Raw genomic sequence first — 14,936 nt, 5'->3', positions numbered from 1 at the left:
TTCGCGGGTTTTCCAGAGGGAGGGATGGCGGCGGCTAGGACAGCAGCATGAGGCAGTACACAAGGAACGGGGAGCGGCAGAAAAGAAGCAAGGGAGGAAGAGAGAAAAAGAGGCTGGGTGGCAGGTGAAGCCCTGATAGGTGCCAGTGAAAGCTGCTGGCAGGGAGAGTAGCTGGGAGACACCTTAGAAATGCAGCCCACCTCTTGGCAAAAGGGCACACCCCTACCTTTCTGTCTGGCTTGTGGGCAACAGCCTCTACCAGGGAGGGAAGGGCCCAGAATAATGGATGGTTAAGTGCGCTCCACTCTTCTGAAACTGGAAAGGTGGGTCATTTCTCAGGCTTTGTCCCTTAGGCTAAGTCAGGTTTGCTTAAGGCTTTCCCTTTGCAGGGGGTGGGGGGCCTCTAAGGAGGGGTCGTGGTGGTAGAAGCGTGGCAGAGCTCTCAGCAGTGGTTTCCCAAAGAGAAACCTACATGTTTGGTCCCCAGGACTGGGCAGGACCCCAGGTCTGGGGCAGGACCCCAGGTCTGGGGCAGGACAGGATAGGCAGTGACTGAGCGGGCCAGAGCCCAGCGTCCAGGGCAGAACCTCTTCCTCGCGTGAGGAGGGACGGGCAGGGGGCGTGGGGCCGATCCTCTGTCTCTTGGTCCAGGCCAGGGCGCCTTCCGGAGTAGTCTACGCGGAGACCTGCCTTGCCCCCTGTGAGCACGATCTCCTTAGCTGGCACCCGCAGGTTTGGGCCCCGCGGCCGTGAGGATGAGCAGAGCCCCGTGGCTGGCGGCGCGTCACAAAAGCGGCAGGTCACTCCGTCTTTGGCCTCGGGAGGGGCCGGGCGAGGACGGGGGCAGGCGGCGTTGGCGGCGTTGCAGAGGCGGCGGCGCGGTGGGAGCAGGCCGGCGCTCGAGGTCCCTGCAGCCGGAGCAGCGGGGCGCAAAGAGCGGGTAACCGGCGGCAAGGGCTCCGAGGCGCTGGGCGGGCGTGCGGGGCGCCGGGGTGGCAGCGTGGGTTGGCCACCCTGAGAGGGGCCTCCCCGAGGTCCGAGGTCCGTGCGGGAAGGGGTGGACTGCCCTCCTCACCCGCCTCCTCTAGGCATCTTCCCCGCCGCTTCCTCTCCCCGGGTGATCAGACATCCAGGTTTCCTTCCAGGGTTGGTAGCTGTGTGACGTGGTGAACCCAGCCTCGGATCGAGCTTCCTTAAGCTAGGTTCGAATTCTGCCTCCCCACGCCGTCCCATGAGGCCACTTTTCTAACCTCCAACACCTCTGTTCCCCCATTTGTGAAATGGGTGCATCTGTTCCTTCCACACAGGGATGTTACAGAAGCACCTTGGCACCACTCTCTGATGGCACCAAACACTCGCATAACATTTACTATGTGCCGGAGTTCCCGTCGTGGCTCAGTGGTTAACGAATCCGACTAGGAACCATGAGGTTGCCGGTTCGATCCCTGGCCTTGCTCAGTGTGTTAAGGACCTGGCGTTGCCGTGAGCTGTGGTGTAGGTCGCAGACGCGGCTCAGATCCTGCGTTGCTGTGGCTCTGGTGTAGGCCGGCGTCTACAGCTCTGATTCGACCCCTAGCCTGGGAACCTCCATATGTCGCACGTGCGGCCCTAGAAAAGGCAAAAAGATAAAAAAAAAAAAAAAATTTACTGTGTGCCGGACACTGTTCTCGAGCTTTCCATACATCAGCCCACTTAATTCCCCCAACACTAGGAGAAAGGTACTGTCATTACTCCCATTTACAAATGTGGAAACTGAGACACTGAAATTAATTAATTTGTCCAAGGTCACATATGGAAGCTGATGGAACCAGGACCTCACCTACTAAACTACACTGCTTCCTGGGGGAGAGGGGAGGTTCCGGATAATGATGTGACCTTTGGAGGACTTGCAACACCTTTCTCAGCCCACCGAAGATGTTCTTCCAACCCCACCCAATGGCTTAAAGTGTCTGATAAGTCTTCTGACCTGTGACCTTGCTGGGGCAAAGGGCTTCAGTCAGCTTTCAAGCAGATTTCGCCTTTCTTGGGCACCTCTTCGGGGCCTTGCTCCGGGCTAAGCGCTGTGGAGTCCCCTGTGTATATGTGAATGAAGACACAGCCTTATTTATCTTTGTTTGTTAAATGTTTAATTGCCTCCTCTAAAGAATGAGGCTGCTTCTAGTCTCAAGGAGTGTGTGGCTTTCGCCAGAGAGGAAGGCTTAGACACCGATTATACACTAAGATGGACACTGAGAGAGGGGACAGAGAGGGGGGCAGGCTGAACCCACAAGAGCCCTGTGGGAGCCCCGTGTGGAAGTCTGGTTGGAAGATGGGGAGCCAGCTGGAGGCCGGAGCCAAACTGTTCAGTAGGTAAGGACAGGGTAGTGAGGAAAAGGCATAGGGAGGACCCAAAAGTAAGTCCCTACAGGAGCTCACTTGAGGACACTAACTGCCACTGTGGTGTCAAGGCAGGGAGAGGAGCCGAAAGAGGCCTGGGGGTCCATCCCAGGGGGAGCGGATAGGAAGAAGGTGAGGACCCACTGCAGGGTCCACTCAGACGACAGATGCAGTGTGAGGCATATGCAGAAACACGATGCTGCAGACGGTGAACGCACATTTGGCAAGTGCACGCACACCAGCAATGAGAAGCATGTCAAACACAATGGAAAGTTGCCTGTGGTGGGGAGCAATGGAATAGGACATAGCGTCAAAAGGGAATGAATGAGTAAATAAAATCAAAGGTCTTGCACAGACAAATGTCTGTCCTGAACTGAAAAATAAGATTAACTTGTCCCTCTGCACCCAAGGCCTGGAAAGTGGAGGTAGGAAAAAAGTACAAGAGAAAGAGTAAGAAAGCCCAGGTCCAGGAGTACCCATCGTGGTGCAGTGGAAACGAATCTGACTAGGAACTATGAGGTTGCGGGTTTGGTCCCTGCCCTTGCTCAGTGAGTTAAGGATCCGGCGTTGCCATGAGCTGTGGTGTAGGTTGCAGATGCAACTTGGATCTGGCGTTGCTGTGGCTGTGGTGTAGGATGGCAGCTGTAGCTCTCATTCGACCCCTAGCCTGGGAATCTCCATATGCCTAGGGTGTGGCCCTAAAAAGCAAAAAAAAAAAAAAAAAAAAAGAAAAAGAAAAGAAAAGAAAGCCCACGTCTAGCCTGGGCCCTGTACTAACTTGCTGTGTGACCACAGGCAAGCCTCTCCACCTCTCTGTGCCTAGCTTCCATCTGGTTGGTTTGGTTTTTTTTTTTTAAAGATCAATTCTCAGATCTCTTCTAGCCGAGTTTTTATGAGTCATGATGAATAATCTTGGGTTACTTGGTAAAGAAGCCAGTAAAAGTTTTATGGCTTTCATTATTTTATTTTATTATTGTGTATATATTGTTTGATTAGTTAGGTAGGGCTCAAACCTTAAAAAATGGGGGTTGGGGAGAGGTAAAGAAAAGAAGGGGAGTTCTCAGGCAGGGAAAACACTGAAGACAAAGCCATGAAGATTACCGCAGATGGCTGTGAAGAGTCTGACCGAGGGCTCTGTATCCAGTGGGGTCTTAGCCCAGCCCTCCCCTGGGACTCCCAAGCCTGGCTGTGGGTTCCACCTGCATTTCAACAGCCAAGTCAGAAACCTTCTAGTCCTCCCAGTTCTGTGTTCACCAGTGACCGAATCATGTCCACCAAAGAACTCACACCTCCTGTTGCGCCCCTGGTTCCAGGCTTCAAGCCTGGACTTTGCTCCAGACCATCCTTCCTCCACTCCCCCAGAGGACCTTTTCTTTACCTCAAGGCTGACCACATCACCTCTGGACATGTGATCCTTCAACCTGCCCTGACCTCCACTGAAGTTCTCCACCCCTGCTCCGCTGCTGTACCTTTTGAACATAAACACAGCCATCAGTAGTCTGGTTCAACATGGTGATTCTCCTCCAGAGGTGTCAGAATTCCAAAGTCTTGGGGAGAGAGGACAGTGGGAATCCCTGGCCCCTAGGACACAGCCTTTATCACATTCAGGGCATCTTAAATGATGCCCTTGAACCAGCACCTTCCACTGCTCCAGCTCCAGTTCCATCACTCCCTGCCCCTTACAGGTTAAGCTCCAAACAAGGTTTTGTTCTCTGAATGTGACGTATCACGTATGCTCGAAGTTCCGCGGTTTTGCCCATCTTGTTCTCTCTGATCAGAACATATCAGTTCCACCATCACCAACCTGTCTCCCTTGCAAATCCCTCTCACCCTGCAAAACCTAACTCAGATGCCCCCTCTTCCAGGCAGCCCTTTCTACTTCCTCCTTACCCAGACAGAACCAATTATTCCGTTTGTGCCGCCCTGCGCCATGAATATGCCTGACCCTTTCCACTTCGCCCACCGTGTTGTAACTGAGTCCTGACCTGTGTTCCTGACAGACCCCTGCTGGGCTGTGAATCCTTGCAGGTGTGCACCATATGGTGGATTTATCGTTGCACCCCCTGCAGCAGCATAGAACCTACACATGGGCCATGGAGCAAGCTCATTCCATTGGGTTTAATATGTGTTTGGCAGGTAATGGTTCTTCCTTTTTACTCCCTACAGAAAACAAGTGATTGCTTTTCTTTCCTCATTTTTGGAAGCCCCACCTACCACGCAGCTGCTGTGGACATCCCGGTTCCATAATGGACGAAGAAGGCCAACTGCTGCAGCCTCAAGACCAGAGCTGCTGGGCCACTCTGCCTGATGTGTGTCTGCGTCGTGTTTTCTGGTGGCTAGGAGACAGGGACAGGTCCAGGGCGGCCCTCGTCTGCAGAAAATGGAACCAGATAATGTATTCAGCTGACCTCTGGCGATACAGGACCATCACGTTCAGTGGAAGACCTTCCAGGGTACACGCGTCTGAATTCGAGTCGGCTCTTTGGTATGTCAAGAAATTTGGTCGTTATCTGGAGCACCTGGAGATCAAATTCCTGAATCCTTACAATGCTGTCCTGACCAAGAAGTTCCAGGTCACCATGCGAGGCCTTCTCTCGTGTCTGGGCAAGAGTAACAACCGTCTCAGATCTCTGTCCATCCAGCACCTGGAACTGGACCGCCTGGTCTGGAGGAACAGCATCCGGAGCTCATTCATGAAAAGCTTGAGCTTCTTCTTGAAGAAAATGGGCAAACACCTGGATTATCTCAACCTGAAAGGGGCCAGGCTCACCGTGGAGCAGGGCTGCCACGTCCTCAACTCCCTGAGCTACTTAAGGAACGAGAGCGTGGTGTCGGAGCTCAACATCGAGGACTACTTCAGCCACCACCTCGCCGTCTACAGCAGCCCCCAGTTCAACAAGACCATGGCCACGTTCCGCAGCCTGGCGTCCTTGACCCTCAACTACAACTGCATCTCCGACGAGCTGCTGGAGAACTTGTGTGAGAACAATGCCAGCACCCTCTGGACCATGAACATCAAGTGCCACGTTCATGACCCCCACGGGCAGGTCATCTGGGGCATGTCCTGGGCCAAGCTGGCCAGGCACGCCACCAACCTGAAGGTCAACTTCTTCTTCGAACGAGTCATGAAGTACGAGCGCTTGGCCCGAATCCTCCTGCAGGAGATTCCGGTCAGGAGCATCAGTCTGAGAAGCTGCTATTTCAGCGACCCAGATTGGTCCATGAGGCCCACCCTGACGGAGCTCCTGCCCACCTTCCGGCACACTCTGCAGGTAGGTGTGGCCTGAGGGCCTGGGGACTTGTGATGCGTGGCTGCCGCTCAGGTCACCGCCGCCTGCTCTTGGCTAGGCTCATGCAGTCTCACCCACTCTCAAGTTGAGGTTTTGGGAAATGTCTCCAGACTAAGCCTCTCCCCTATCCTGTAAGACCACAGCAGAGGACAAAAGCTGCTGCTCACTTCCTATGTGTAGAACCAATTCCTGGCTGGCTATCAGCCAAGGAAAGCTCCCGTGCCCCTGGTTCAGGGCCGTGAGGTCCCAGCATGAAGGTGCCTCTACAGGTAAGCACCTCTTCTACCCGCCCACCTGGTCACAGCAGTCTGCCCACACAGGACTCGGTATGACTCTGAACCAGGCAGAAAGCCACATTTGACCCAAGTTAGTGATGAGCTCAGAGCTGTAGGCTGTTCTATAATCTGGCAGCTCCCCACCTATAAAATTGGGATTTTTTTTTTTTCTTTTTTTGTCTTTTTGCCATTTCTTGGACCACTCCCGCGGCATGTGGAGGTTCCCAGGCTAGGGGTCGAACTGGAGCTGTAGCCACTGGCCTACACCAGAGCCACAGCAACGTGGGATCCGAGCCGTGTCTGTGACCCACACCACAGCTCATGGCAATGCCAGATCCTTAACCCACTGAGCAAGGCCAGGAATCGAACCCGCAACCTCATGGTTCCTAGTCGGATTCATTAACCACTGAGCCACAACGGGAACTCCCAAAATTGGGATCATTTTGTCCCTCGAGAGGACCTGTGAGATTGATGCTCAGAGGTCTAAATACCACAGCTAACAGTGAGGGGTTCCAGAGTGCTCAGAGCTCATTGATACCCACACGGGCAGGCAGACGTCATCACTGCCTATGGTGCTGCAGAGAACCTGGAGTTCCGGGGGCTGCCGGCGGTCACCCGGCTAGTCCACCACAGCACCTTGGCCTCCGGACTCTAGATACACTGCCTCCAGACTCCACGTTTGCAAGGAACTCACCTTCACTCCCAAGTCCTTTCCTCCAACAATTGCGGGTCCGGTTAGCCCTTCAAACACCACGGCCCCCAGGCTGAAGCCGGGTGGTGACAGTGTTATGAAAAGGTGCGGCCAGTTCTGGCATCTTTGCCCACACCCGTCTTCCCTCTGGTGCTTTCCTAGAAACTGACTTTCGAGTTTAACAACAACCATGAGTCTCTGGACGAGGAGCTGCACCTCCTCATCTTGTCCTGCAGGAAGCTGTTTTACTTCAAAATCTGGGCCTTCCTTGATGTTAAGTTTGTGGAGAGGATCCTGAAGAGTCAGGAAGAAGGCCAGTGTGCCCTGCGCACACTCAAGGTAAGAGCCCCCCCCGGGGGGGCAGTTCCTCGGGGATCGGGCAAGGGCGGTGGGGCCCCAGGGCGGCAGGCGTGCAGCCACCATGCTTCAGCTTGAGATGAAGGTCAGGGATGAGGCAGGTCATCGGCGGGGGCGCGGGGGGCGGGGGGACATCTCACAAGTTTATTCACTGGAAATGAACAACTTCATGGACAGGAATCTGGAGTTTTCACCCTTAGCAGTTGGGTTTGGGCTTTTCTTAATTTTGCCAACCGTTGTATGTGGACATCATCTGGATTATCTTCAGTGCCTGGGTGATAGGGTCACTGTGTGTGTGTGTGTGTGTGTGTCTGTCTGTCTGTCTGTCTGTCTCTATCGGCACAGGTGAGAATTTACACAAACAGATATGAGACGAATGAAGAGGACAGAACACTGCGGGAAATTTACAGGAAGTACAGAAAGATGATCGACTCAGAGCTCAACTATTTTGTCATCGCTTACCCCATGATGTGACAAGCGCCCTCCCGCTCTCTGGAGGAAGAGAGCCAGGAGCACTCTGAAGGTGACAATCCAGTCCTCAGAGAACGACCCCTGGGGCACCCCCTACCCTCACCCCTTTTTCTTCTCTCTCTCCTTGTTGCCAGTTTCACACCAACATGGCACCCCAGCTTCTACTGGGACACTGGTCATGTGGAGATCCCGACTGACTTTAAAGTGCTGTCTTTCCCAGCTCTCCAGGGGTGGTTTCTCTCTTTGTCATTTAGTTTTGTTTTTTGACCCTCACTCAGCCGCAGAGCTGAAAGCCCAAAGCCGCTCGGAGCAGCAGCATCTTACGCGGGGACCCTGACTCTGGCTGACCTCGCTCGCTAAAAGGTGTAATTAGCCAGGGAGCAGATAGAGCTGAGTTTTCCACTCACTGACAGCGTCAGTTCAGAAACACTTTCTATCCTGGCTGACCTTCACCTCAGAGCCTCCTGACACCAGACGCTGGCCCAGGCCTGACCTCAGATGAATGAAATCCACCAGTATGTCCTCAAATGAAGCAGGAAAAACCCCATGTTTAGCAGGAGCCTGCTCAGAGCTGGAGGAGACCAGCCCATAATTAATCCATGTTGTGGACTCAGATCACCTGCATCTGCTCTCCTGGTGTCTCCTCTGTTCCCGTCTAGGCGGCGTACTGTCTAGCCTCCTGCCAACGTTCAGTCCTCCGGTGGGGCTGAACCAGAAGTGGCCACTACACTCAAATTCACAAAGAATCTGTAACATCCTGGGGAGATGCTCCTAGGGCAGTGCCAAGTGAAAAACGCAGGACACAAAACTACATTTAGTAAAACCACAGATACTTTTTTTTTTTTTTCTTTTTACGGCTGTACCTGCGGCATATGGAAGTTCCCGGGCTAGGGGTCCATTCTGAGCTGAGGCTGCCGGCCTGCACCACAGCCACAGCAACGCCAGATCCCAGCTGTATCTGCAACCTAAGCCAAAGCTTCAGCAATGCCAGATCCTTAACCACTGAACAAGACCAGGACTCAAACCCGAACCCTCCCTGCGCTTATGTCAGGTTCTTAACCCGCTGAGCCTCAGTGGGAATTCCCAGTTGCTTTTTTAAGTGTAGAAGAGATACACCAGAAATATTAATTGTTATCTCTGGGTGGTGGAATTATGGGTGATTTTCTTTTCCTTTTTATGTCTTGCTCTATTTCTCAAATTTTCTACAGTGCCCACGTGTTGTTTTTATAGTCATGGGGAAATCTCGTGTGTTTTAAACGGGGAGTAATGATAAATTCTTGAGCCCAGGCTATCGATATGTATTGCTTCTGGTCTTTTGAGATTTTTGTGCATATAGTTGCATATAGGGTTTTTTTTTTCAATAAATATAAATAAAATCTCAGAATACTTTTGACAAGTGTCTCATTTCAGATTTTATCTCCTCTTTTGTGTGCTTATGCCATATAGTGTGTTTGTACCATATTTATGCTTAGCTTTTTGGGTCTTTGTTAAAGTTCATGTTTATCCACTCCTTTTCCATTTTCACGGCCATTCCACATGCGCTGTCTCATCTGAACGTCCCTGCAGTGCTGTCGGGTGGTATGAATCCTGTTTCATGAACATTCAGAAAAGATTGGCATTGGCAAGGGGTGTAGGGTCCCCCCATCTTGTTACCATACTTAGGTTTGGCTGCTTGTCACTCAAGAGCCCAATACTGAGAGACAAGTGTGGGGTAAAAGGAAAAGTCAGCTTTATCGAGGTAGCTGGCAATCTTGGGGAGAAGGTAGTCTCATATCCCAAAGAACCATCTCCCTTGTCGATCAAGAAGGGGCAAGAGCTTTTAAAGGGGATTTTTAGGGGTGCACGGGTGGGGGGGTGCCCTGTGTGCACAACGGCATGGTCCGCTCAGTCAGTCATCTTGAAATTGGTCGTGAAGTGGTCTGATCAGCCCCATCTTGATTTTTTTTTTCTTTTTTTTGGCTTTTTAGAGCCGCACCTGTGCCATATAGAAGTTCCCAGGCTAGGGGTCGAATTGGAGCTACAGCTGCCGGCCTACCCCACAGCCAGAGCAACGCAGGATCCGAGCCATGTCTGCAGCCCACACCACAGTTCATGGCAATGCTGGATCCTTAACCCACTGAGCAAGGCCAGGGATCAAACCCGAAACCTCATGATTACTAGTCAGATTTGTTTCCCTTGCACCACAGGGGGAACTCCCTAATTGTTTTAAATACGGTTAATCTTTAATTCCAGTGTCAATTGATTTGTTTCCATTTCTGTGGGGCCAGTTCTTGGAATTGTGTAAGATGGAGCCACTCATGTCACAGCTGGTCATCACGCAAGTGACTTCTTCCACCTTGAGGGGGGTTTCAGTATCAGTGAAACAGCTCGAAAGACATGGCTCAGAATATTCTCTCTCGCTCTTGAGGGAGAACTAACGGTCCTTAACTCTATTTAATGGTTAAACTTACGATTTTGTCTTTGACTGTTTTCCTTTGTTTCTGCATTTTCTCACTTCTCTGATTAAATTCATTCTTTGGCTCAAGTTTTTCTACAGACAGGAGGCAGGCGGAGGACATGGGTGGGAGTGGGGTGGGGTCCTGTCCTGGGAAGGCCCCCTAGGGTCCTGCTGGGTTGCAGTCAGCGGGGAGCTCCCCAGGTCTGATGGAAGAAGACCCCAAAGTGCCTTGTTTGCTGAAACCAGAAGGGCCCTTGGGAGCCCCCTAGTGCCTGTGGACCAGCGAGGAGGCTGCCTGCTCGAAGGGAAAGGGGAGCCTCAGCTGGAACCCAGACCATGTGGAGATTGATCCACTGATTGATTGGTATAATGATTTATTCATAGTGTGGGCCAGTTCTGGTTGGTTTCCTTTCGTCCCCCAGCACAGACTCTTAAGTGTAGGGGACTCTTTCACAGAAAACATGTTTACATAGGTAATATTTTTTTGTTGTTTTTTGTTTTTTTAGGACCACACCTGCAGCATATGGAGGTTCCCAGGCTAGGGGTCCAAACGGAGCCGTAGCTGCTGGCCCATACCACAGCCACAGCAACGCGGGATCCGAGCCGCCTCTGCAACCTACACCACAGCTCGCAGCAACGTTGGATCCTTAACCCACTGAGCAAGGCCAGGGATTGAACCTACAACCTCATGGTTCCTAGTCGGATTCGTTTCCACTGCGCCACAAGGGGAACTCCCCATAGGTAATATTTTTATCAACATTTTTTCGTTAAAAGTGTATTCATTTTACAGGTGTTCGAATCTCGAGCAGACAGCTAATAGCAGACAGCTGGGTTCTCATCCGGGCCTCTGTGGGCTGTTGTAGCATCACGTGCCCTGGAGCCTCTGAAAAACCCCAGAGAGAAGGAGGGTAAAAAAAGTCACATAAGGTCTTGCTATTTATTAGTGGATCTCTCGAAAAAAGGTCTCAAGAACCCTCAAAGATTCCCCTGACCACCCAGAGAACGACCATACAGGCTTTCCTGTTCCGGAGGAATGGAAGCAGAATCAAGCCCAGGAGAGTCCTAGTGGGAAAGAGCATGCGAGGCTTCTGAAGCTGTGGACTGTTAACAGGTATTCACTTTTTCAATTACGCCTTTGGAGCGCCGTAGCCAGTGGAAGCACAGACCTGTGTCCTCTCTGGGTGACAGCTTATGCACGCCTGTTCTCCAGCTCAGGGCAAGAGTCTGGGGCCGGGGGAATGGGTGGGGGGCGGCTGCTGCCATACCGCTGGCCTGGCTGAGGGTCCGCGAAGAGCATGAGGGTCTTTGCAAAAGCACCCAGGACAACCTGGCTCGTCCTGGCTCATCCTGTCTCGTGTTTATGAGCAGGAAACGCGTTCTGACTCCCAGATGCCTCCTCTTAGCTGTCAGTGGAGCTGACGAAGCCCTGGCCACAAAGTTAGCTCTGAAAATTTCCGAGCCCAGGAGGAAAGTAGGGCTGTGATCAAACTGAGTTGTAGATTTGCTGTTACCCCAAGCAAATTGACAATGAAAGGGCAGTTTTCTGTTTTTGGAAAGATTCAGGGATGGACCTCCAACCCTCTGGTTGGAAGGGCCCTGGGGCCTGGGTTCCTGGTCCGCCATTTAGGCCGCTCATTTGTATGACCCTGAGTTCTTTGTCCTGGCCAGGCCTTCATTTCTGCTGTTTGTCAAATGAGAGAAGCTGGACCATGTATTGCTAAGTCCCTGAAACACAAATAGTGCTGGGATGGCGTGTGCGACACTGAACCTGGTGTGAATGGCCACATTCCTGGGCCCCAAAGCGCCTGGGCTTCTGAGTCAGGCTGCCCCGGTCTGAGGCCTGACCTGCCGCTCACTTGCTGTGTGACCTTGGGCAAGCATTTCCTGTCCCAGGAGTTAGCAGCTCTCCATGTACGTGGAAAAATAATACTTAATAGTGAGGAATTAATGACTTCACACATGTAAAAAAATACAGAAGCCTGTCCCTCCAGTGTTCAAGAGCTATTGGTTTTCATCTTGTTTAATAAATGAGGGAACAGACTCCAAAAAGAGGGATGGTCACTTGCCCAAGTCGTACAGCCTGTTAATGGCAGAACCAATGCAATAGTTTCCTGATAACTGACCCAGGACTTCCCCTCCCCACCCCCGAGACAATAAAATGGGAGGAATCCAGGTCACCTCCCTTTCCCCACCCAGGGTCTGCCAGACAGATAAACTGATCGCTGCGGGAGTATTTAGTACCTGCTAGGTACTAATTTACAGTTTCATTTAATCCTCACTGTAGCTCTCCGGAAGGTAGAAACTGTTATCCCTCTTTTAGAGATAAGGGAACGGGCTTAGCAAGAGGAACCTGCCCACGATCACACACTTAGGAAGCTCTGGAAGGAAGCCTCAAATCCAATCCATTGCCACAGCCATTCTCTTAATTACTACACGATGCCTCCCCCTGCAGGAAGATTTGGAGTCAATTATCCTGGGACTCCATTTAGCACAAGACTGTTGAGAAGAGAGGATCAATGAAAACATTTCCTTTACTCAGTGTAGCTGAGAAGTGCTGCTGTGTAAAACGGAACTCTCTTAAGAACCAGGTATTTTGAGTAAAATAGATGGATATGAATCCATCTTTATGATGTTTGTAGGATGGCAGATGTCATTATTTCAAAAAAACGAAAAACAAAAACCCCATCACCAACGGTAACTTGATGGGAACAATCTTTTCCAAACACAAAATATTCTTCTTCTTGGGAGAGATACTTGGCCCAAACAGCTATTCCAGAGAGAAGACCTACGGAAAATCTGATGTGCAGCTGGAAGCCACGGAATCTTAGTTCATTGCCAATATCACACAGGGAGAGAAAATTGCCTGCCTTTCCTGGGTTGTGGTTAGAAAATTAATCTGATTCCTATTGCTCTACATTTGTAAAAGTGCAGATTTTAAAAACTATGATGAAAGATAATATGAGAAAAAAAATGTATATATGTATGTGTGTGTGTGTGTGTGTGCGTGTGTCTGGGTCAGTGCTGTACAGCAGAAATTAACACAATATTGTAAATCAGCTATACTTTAATTTTAAAAAATAGAAGAAAAAAAACCCCACTATCTAGACACAGCTACACCCACCCAGAAAATCTCAAACGCTCAGGTGGTGTAAGCCCCTTGAGAGCATAAGACGTGTTTGTCCACTCTATATACATACATATACGCAGTAAAGCGAAACAAGGCACACAGACATAAAGACAATGGCCAATCTTGCCTCCCTACAAACAGAACTCTTTTCCCCCCACCTCAAACCAGCGCTCAGACACAGTGTGTGCTGTTCAGTGAGGTGGTGTGGCCATTCCCCTCCAAATAAACTATTTTGTATGAATCTTAAAAGGTATTTATAAAGTATCTTTTTGTTTACTACCTCTCCTTTTGACATAGAGCAGGCACTTCAGAACATCTCAAAAGACTAGATATTTCACAAGAGTACTTAGTACTGTCAACTATATATACAGTAGTGAGGAATTAAATGCCCATACAGAGCAGGGGTTATAATAGGGACCTGTCTTCTAAACATGACCAGTCTGGCACAGGAGCTTCTTCCACCTCCATGTCTACTACTCTGTGTCCACTAACGCACTGAACAGACGTGGACATGGGTCACTCCTGATGTCGCCTCTAGAGATGGTCTAACGATTCCATTTCAAAAAGTCATTTCCAGGAGTTCCCGTCGTGACGCAGTGGTTAACGAATCCGACTAGGAACCATGAGGTTGCGGGTTCGGTCCCTGCCCTTGTTCAGTGGGTTAACAATCCGGCGTTGCCGTGGGCTGTGGTGTAGGTTGCAGACGCGGCTCGGATCCCGCGTTGCTATGGCTCTGGCGTAGGCCGGTGGCTATGGCTCCGATTCGACCCCTAGCCTGGGAACCTCCATATGCCGCAGGGGCGGCCCAAGAAATAGCAAAAAGACAAAAAAAAAACCAAAAAGTCATTTCCAGAAGACATGTCTTTCCTATTTTTTTTTTTTCTCCAAAACAAATGGGAAAGTTCCCGTTGTGGCTCAGCAATAACGAACCCAACTAGTAACCATGAAATGTGGCTTCGATCCCTGGCCTCGATCCGTGGGTTAAGGACCTGGCATTGCCGTGAGCTTATTTGACTCTAGCCTGGGAACCTCCTGATGCCGCGGGTGTGGCTCTGAAAAAACAAGCAAGCCAAGGGGCCTTTACAAGATGGGTGATTTTCTAAGTATCCTTAGTAGCAAACTCTTTACATCTAGAAGGCCTAGATATAGCAAGTTTTCTTTTGAAAAGCTGGGAAGCTGAGAGCAGCTTTTTCATATTATATACACAGACCTTCTATAAACAGCCAATAAATCTAGCCAAAGGGTGGTGGGCACTTCCTGCTGGCCGAACGTGGTCACTCTACCATTTCTGAGACCGAGGTCTGGTAGAAACGACGAGCAACGGCCCGAGGGCCCACGACCCTTCCACCCCGAGTCGGCTGGAGTTCTGTTACCCAGTCAAGGCCTTTGTCTGATGTTGCCTGGTCCAAGCAACACCTGTCGTTGACCGGGATTCTGCTCACCTGCTGGGCCCGTTAAGGTGTCTGGATGAAGGGAGGTCTCATCCGGTTGGGAGAGAGCGCTCCCCCCAGGTCTGGGATCTGCATGGCTCCTAGGCCAGGGAGTAGCTGAGTGGTCATCCACGTAGACCAGCCTTCTTGGGCCCACAAGCTTCTAATGGCCTCATCAGCTAGCGGTCAGGGTGGGGGTCTTTGTCTGAGCCTCCAGCTTTGGGCCAAGAGATCAGGCAATTGGTGAGATCCAGCTAGGAGGTGGGGGCCAGAGAGAAGCCTGAGCCTAGTCAGTGGGCAGCCTGGCCCTGGCCCCCAGGTCATCCACCAGCCCACAGCCCAAGAACCAGGAAGGCCCTAGGGGAGAAGGTCTTTTCACCATGCTGTCTGCAGGAACTCCAAATTGTAAACCTCTCTTGCTGGATGGGAGAGCTCTTTCTAAGAGTTGGAGCCTGTGATCCCCGCCACCCCTGGCCCAGATC

At 51.2% G+C, this 14,936-nt stretch overlaps 1 protein-coding gene across 8 annotated transcripts in view; it reads left to right on the top strand.

Moving 5' to 3' along the window:
* FBXO39 (F-box protein 39) overlaps positions 1 to 8,841 on the top strand; it is a 92,615-nt gene extending 83,774 nt beyond the window's left edge. For 4 of the 8 annotated variants that reach the window (XM_084985619.1, XM_021067713.2, XM_084985618.1 and 1 more), the window contains 3 exons: positions 4,543 to 5,648; positions 6,795 to 6,971; positions 7,335 to 8,841. In XM_084985619.1, the coding sequence (XP_084841745.1) occupies positions 4,623 to 5,648; positions 6,795 to 6,971; positions 7,335 to 7,463 (1,332 nt within the window). In that variant the 5' untranslated portion in view covers positions 4,543 to 4,622 and the 3' untranslated portion in view covers positions 7,464 to 8,841. Of the gene's footprint in view, positions 1 to 169; positions 941 to 4,542; positions 5,649 to 6,794; positions 6,972 to 7,334 lie in introns of those variants that run through there. The other 4 variants (XM_084985621.1, XM_013981237.3, XM_005669139.4 and 1 more) reach the window with 3 other exon arrangements.
* Positions 8,842 to 14,936: the final 6,095 nt, after the last annotated feature.

The sequence above is a fragment of the Sus scrofa genome, chromosome 12 (genome assembly GCF_054392235.1).
Source record: "Sus scrofa isolate SSC_HxYL_T2T_F1_AM1 chromosome 12, Sscrofa_HxYL_maternal_Yorkshire_Landrace_v2.0, whole genome shotgun sequence".
Classification (NCBI taxonomy): Eukaryota; Metazoa; Chordata; class Mammalia; order Artiodactyla; family Suidae; genus Sus; species Sus scrofa.
This window is presented reverse-complemented; position numbering and strand designations above follow the sequence as displayed.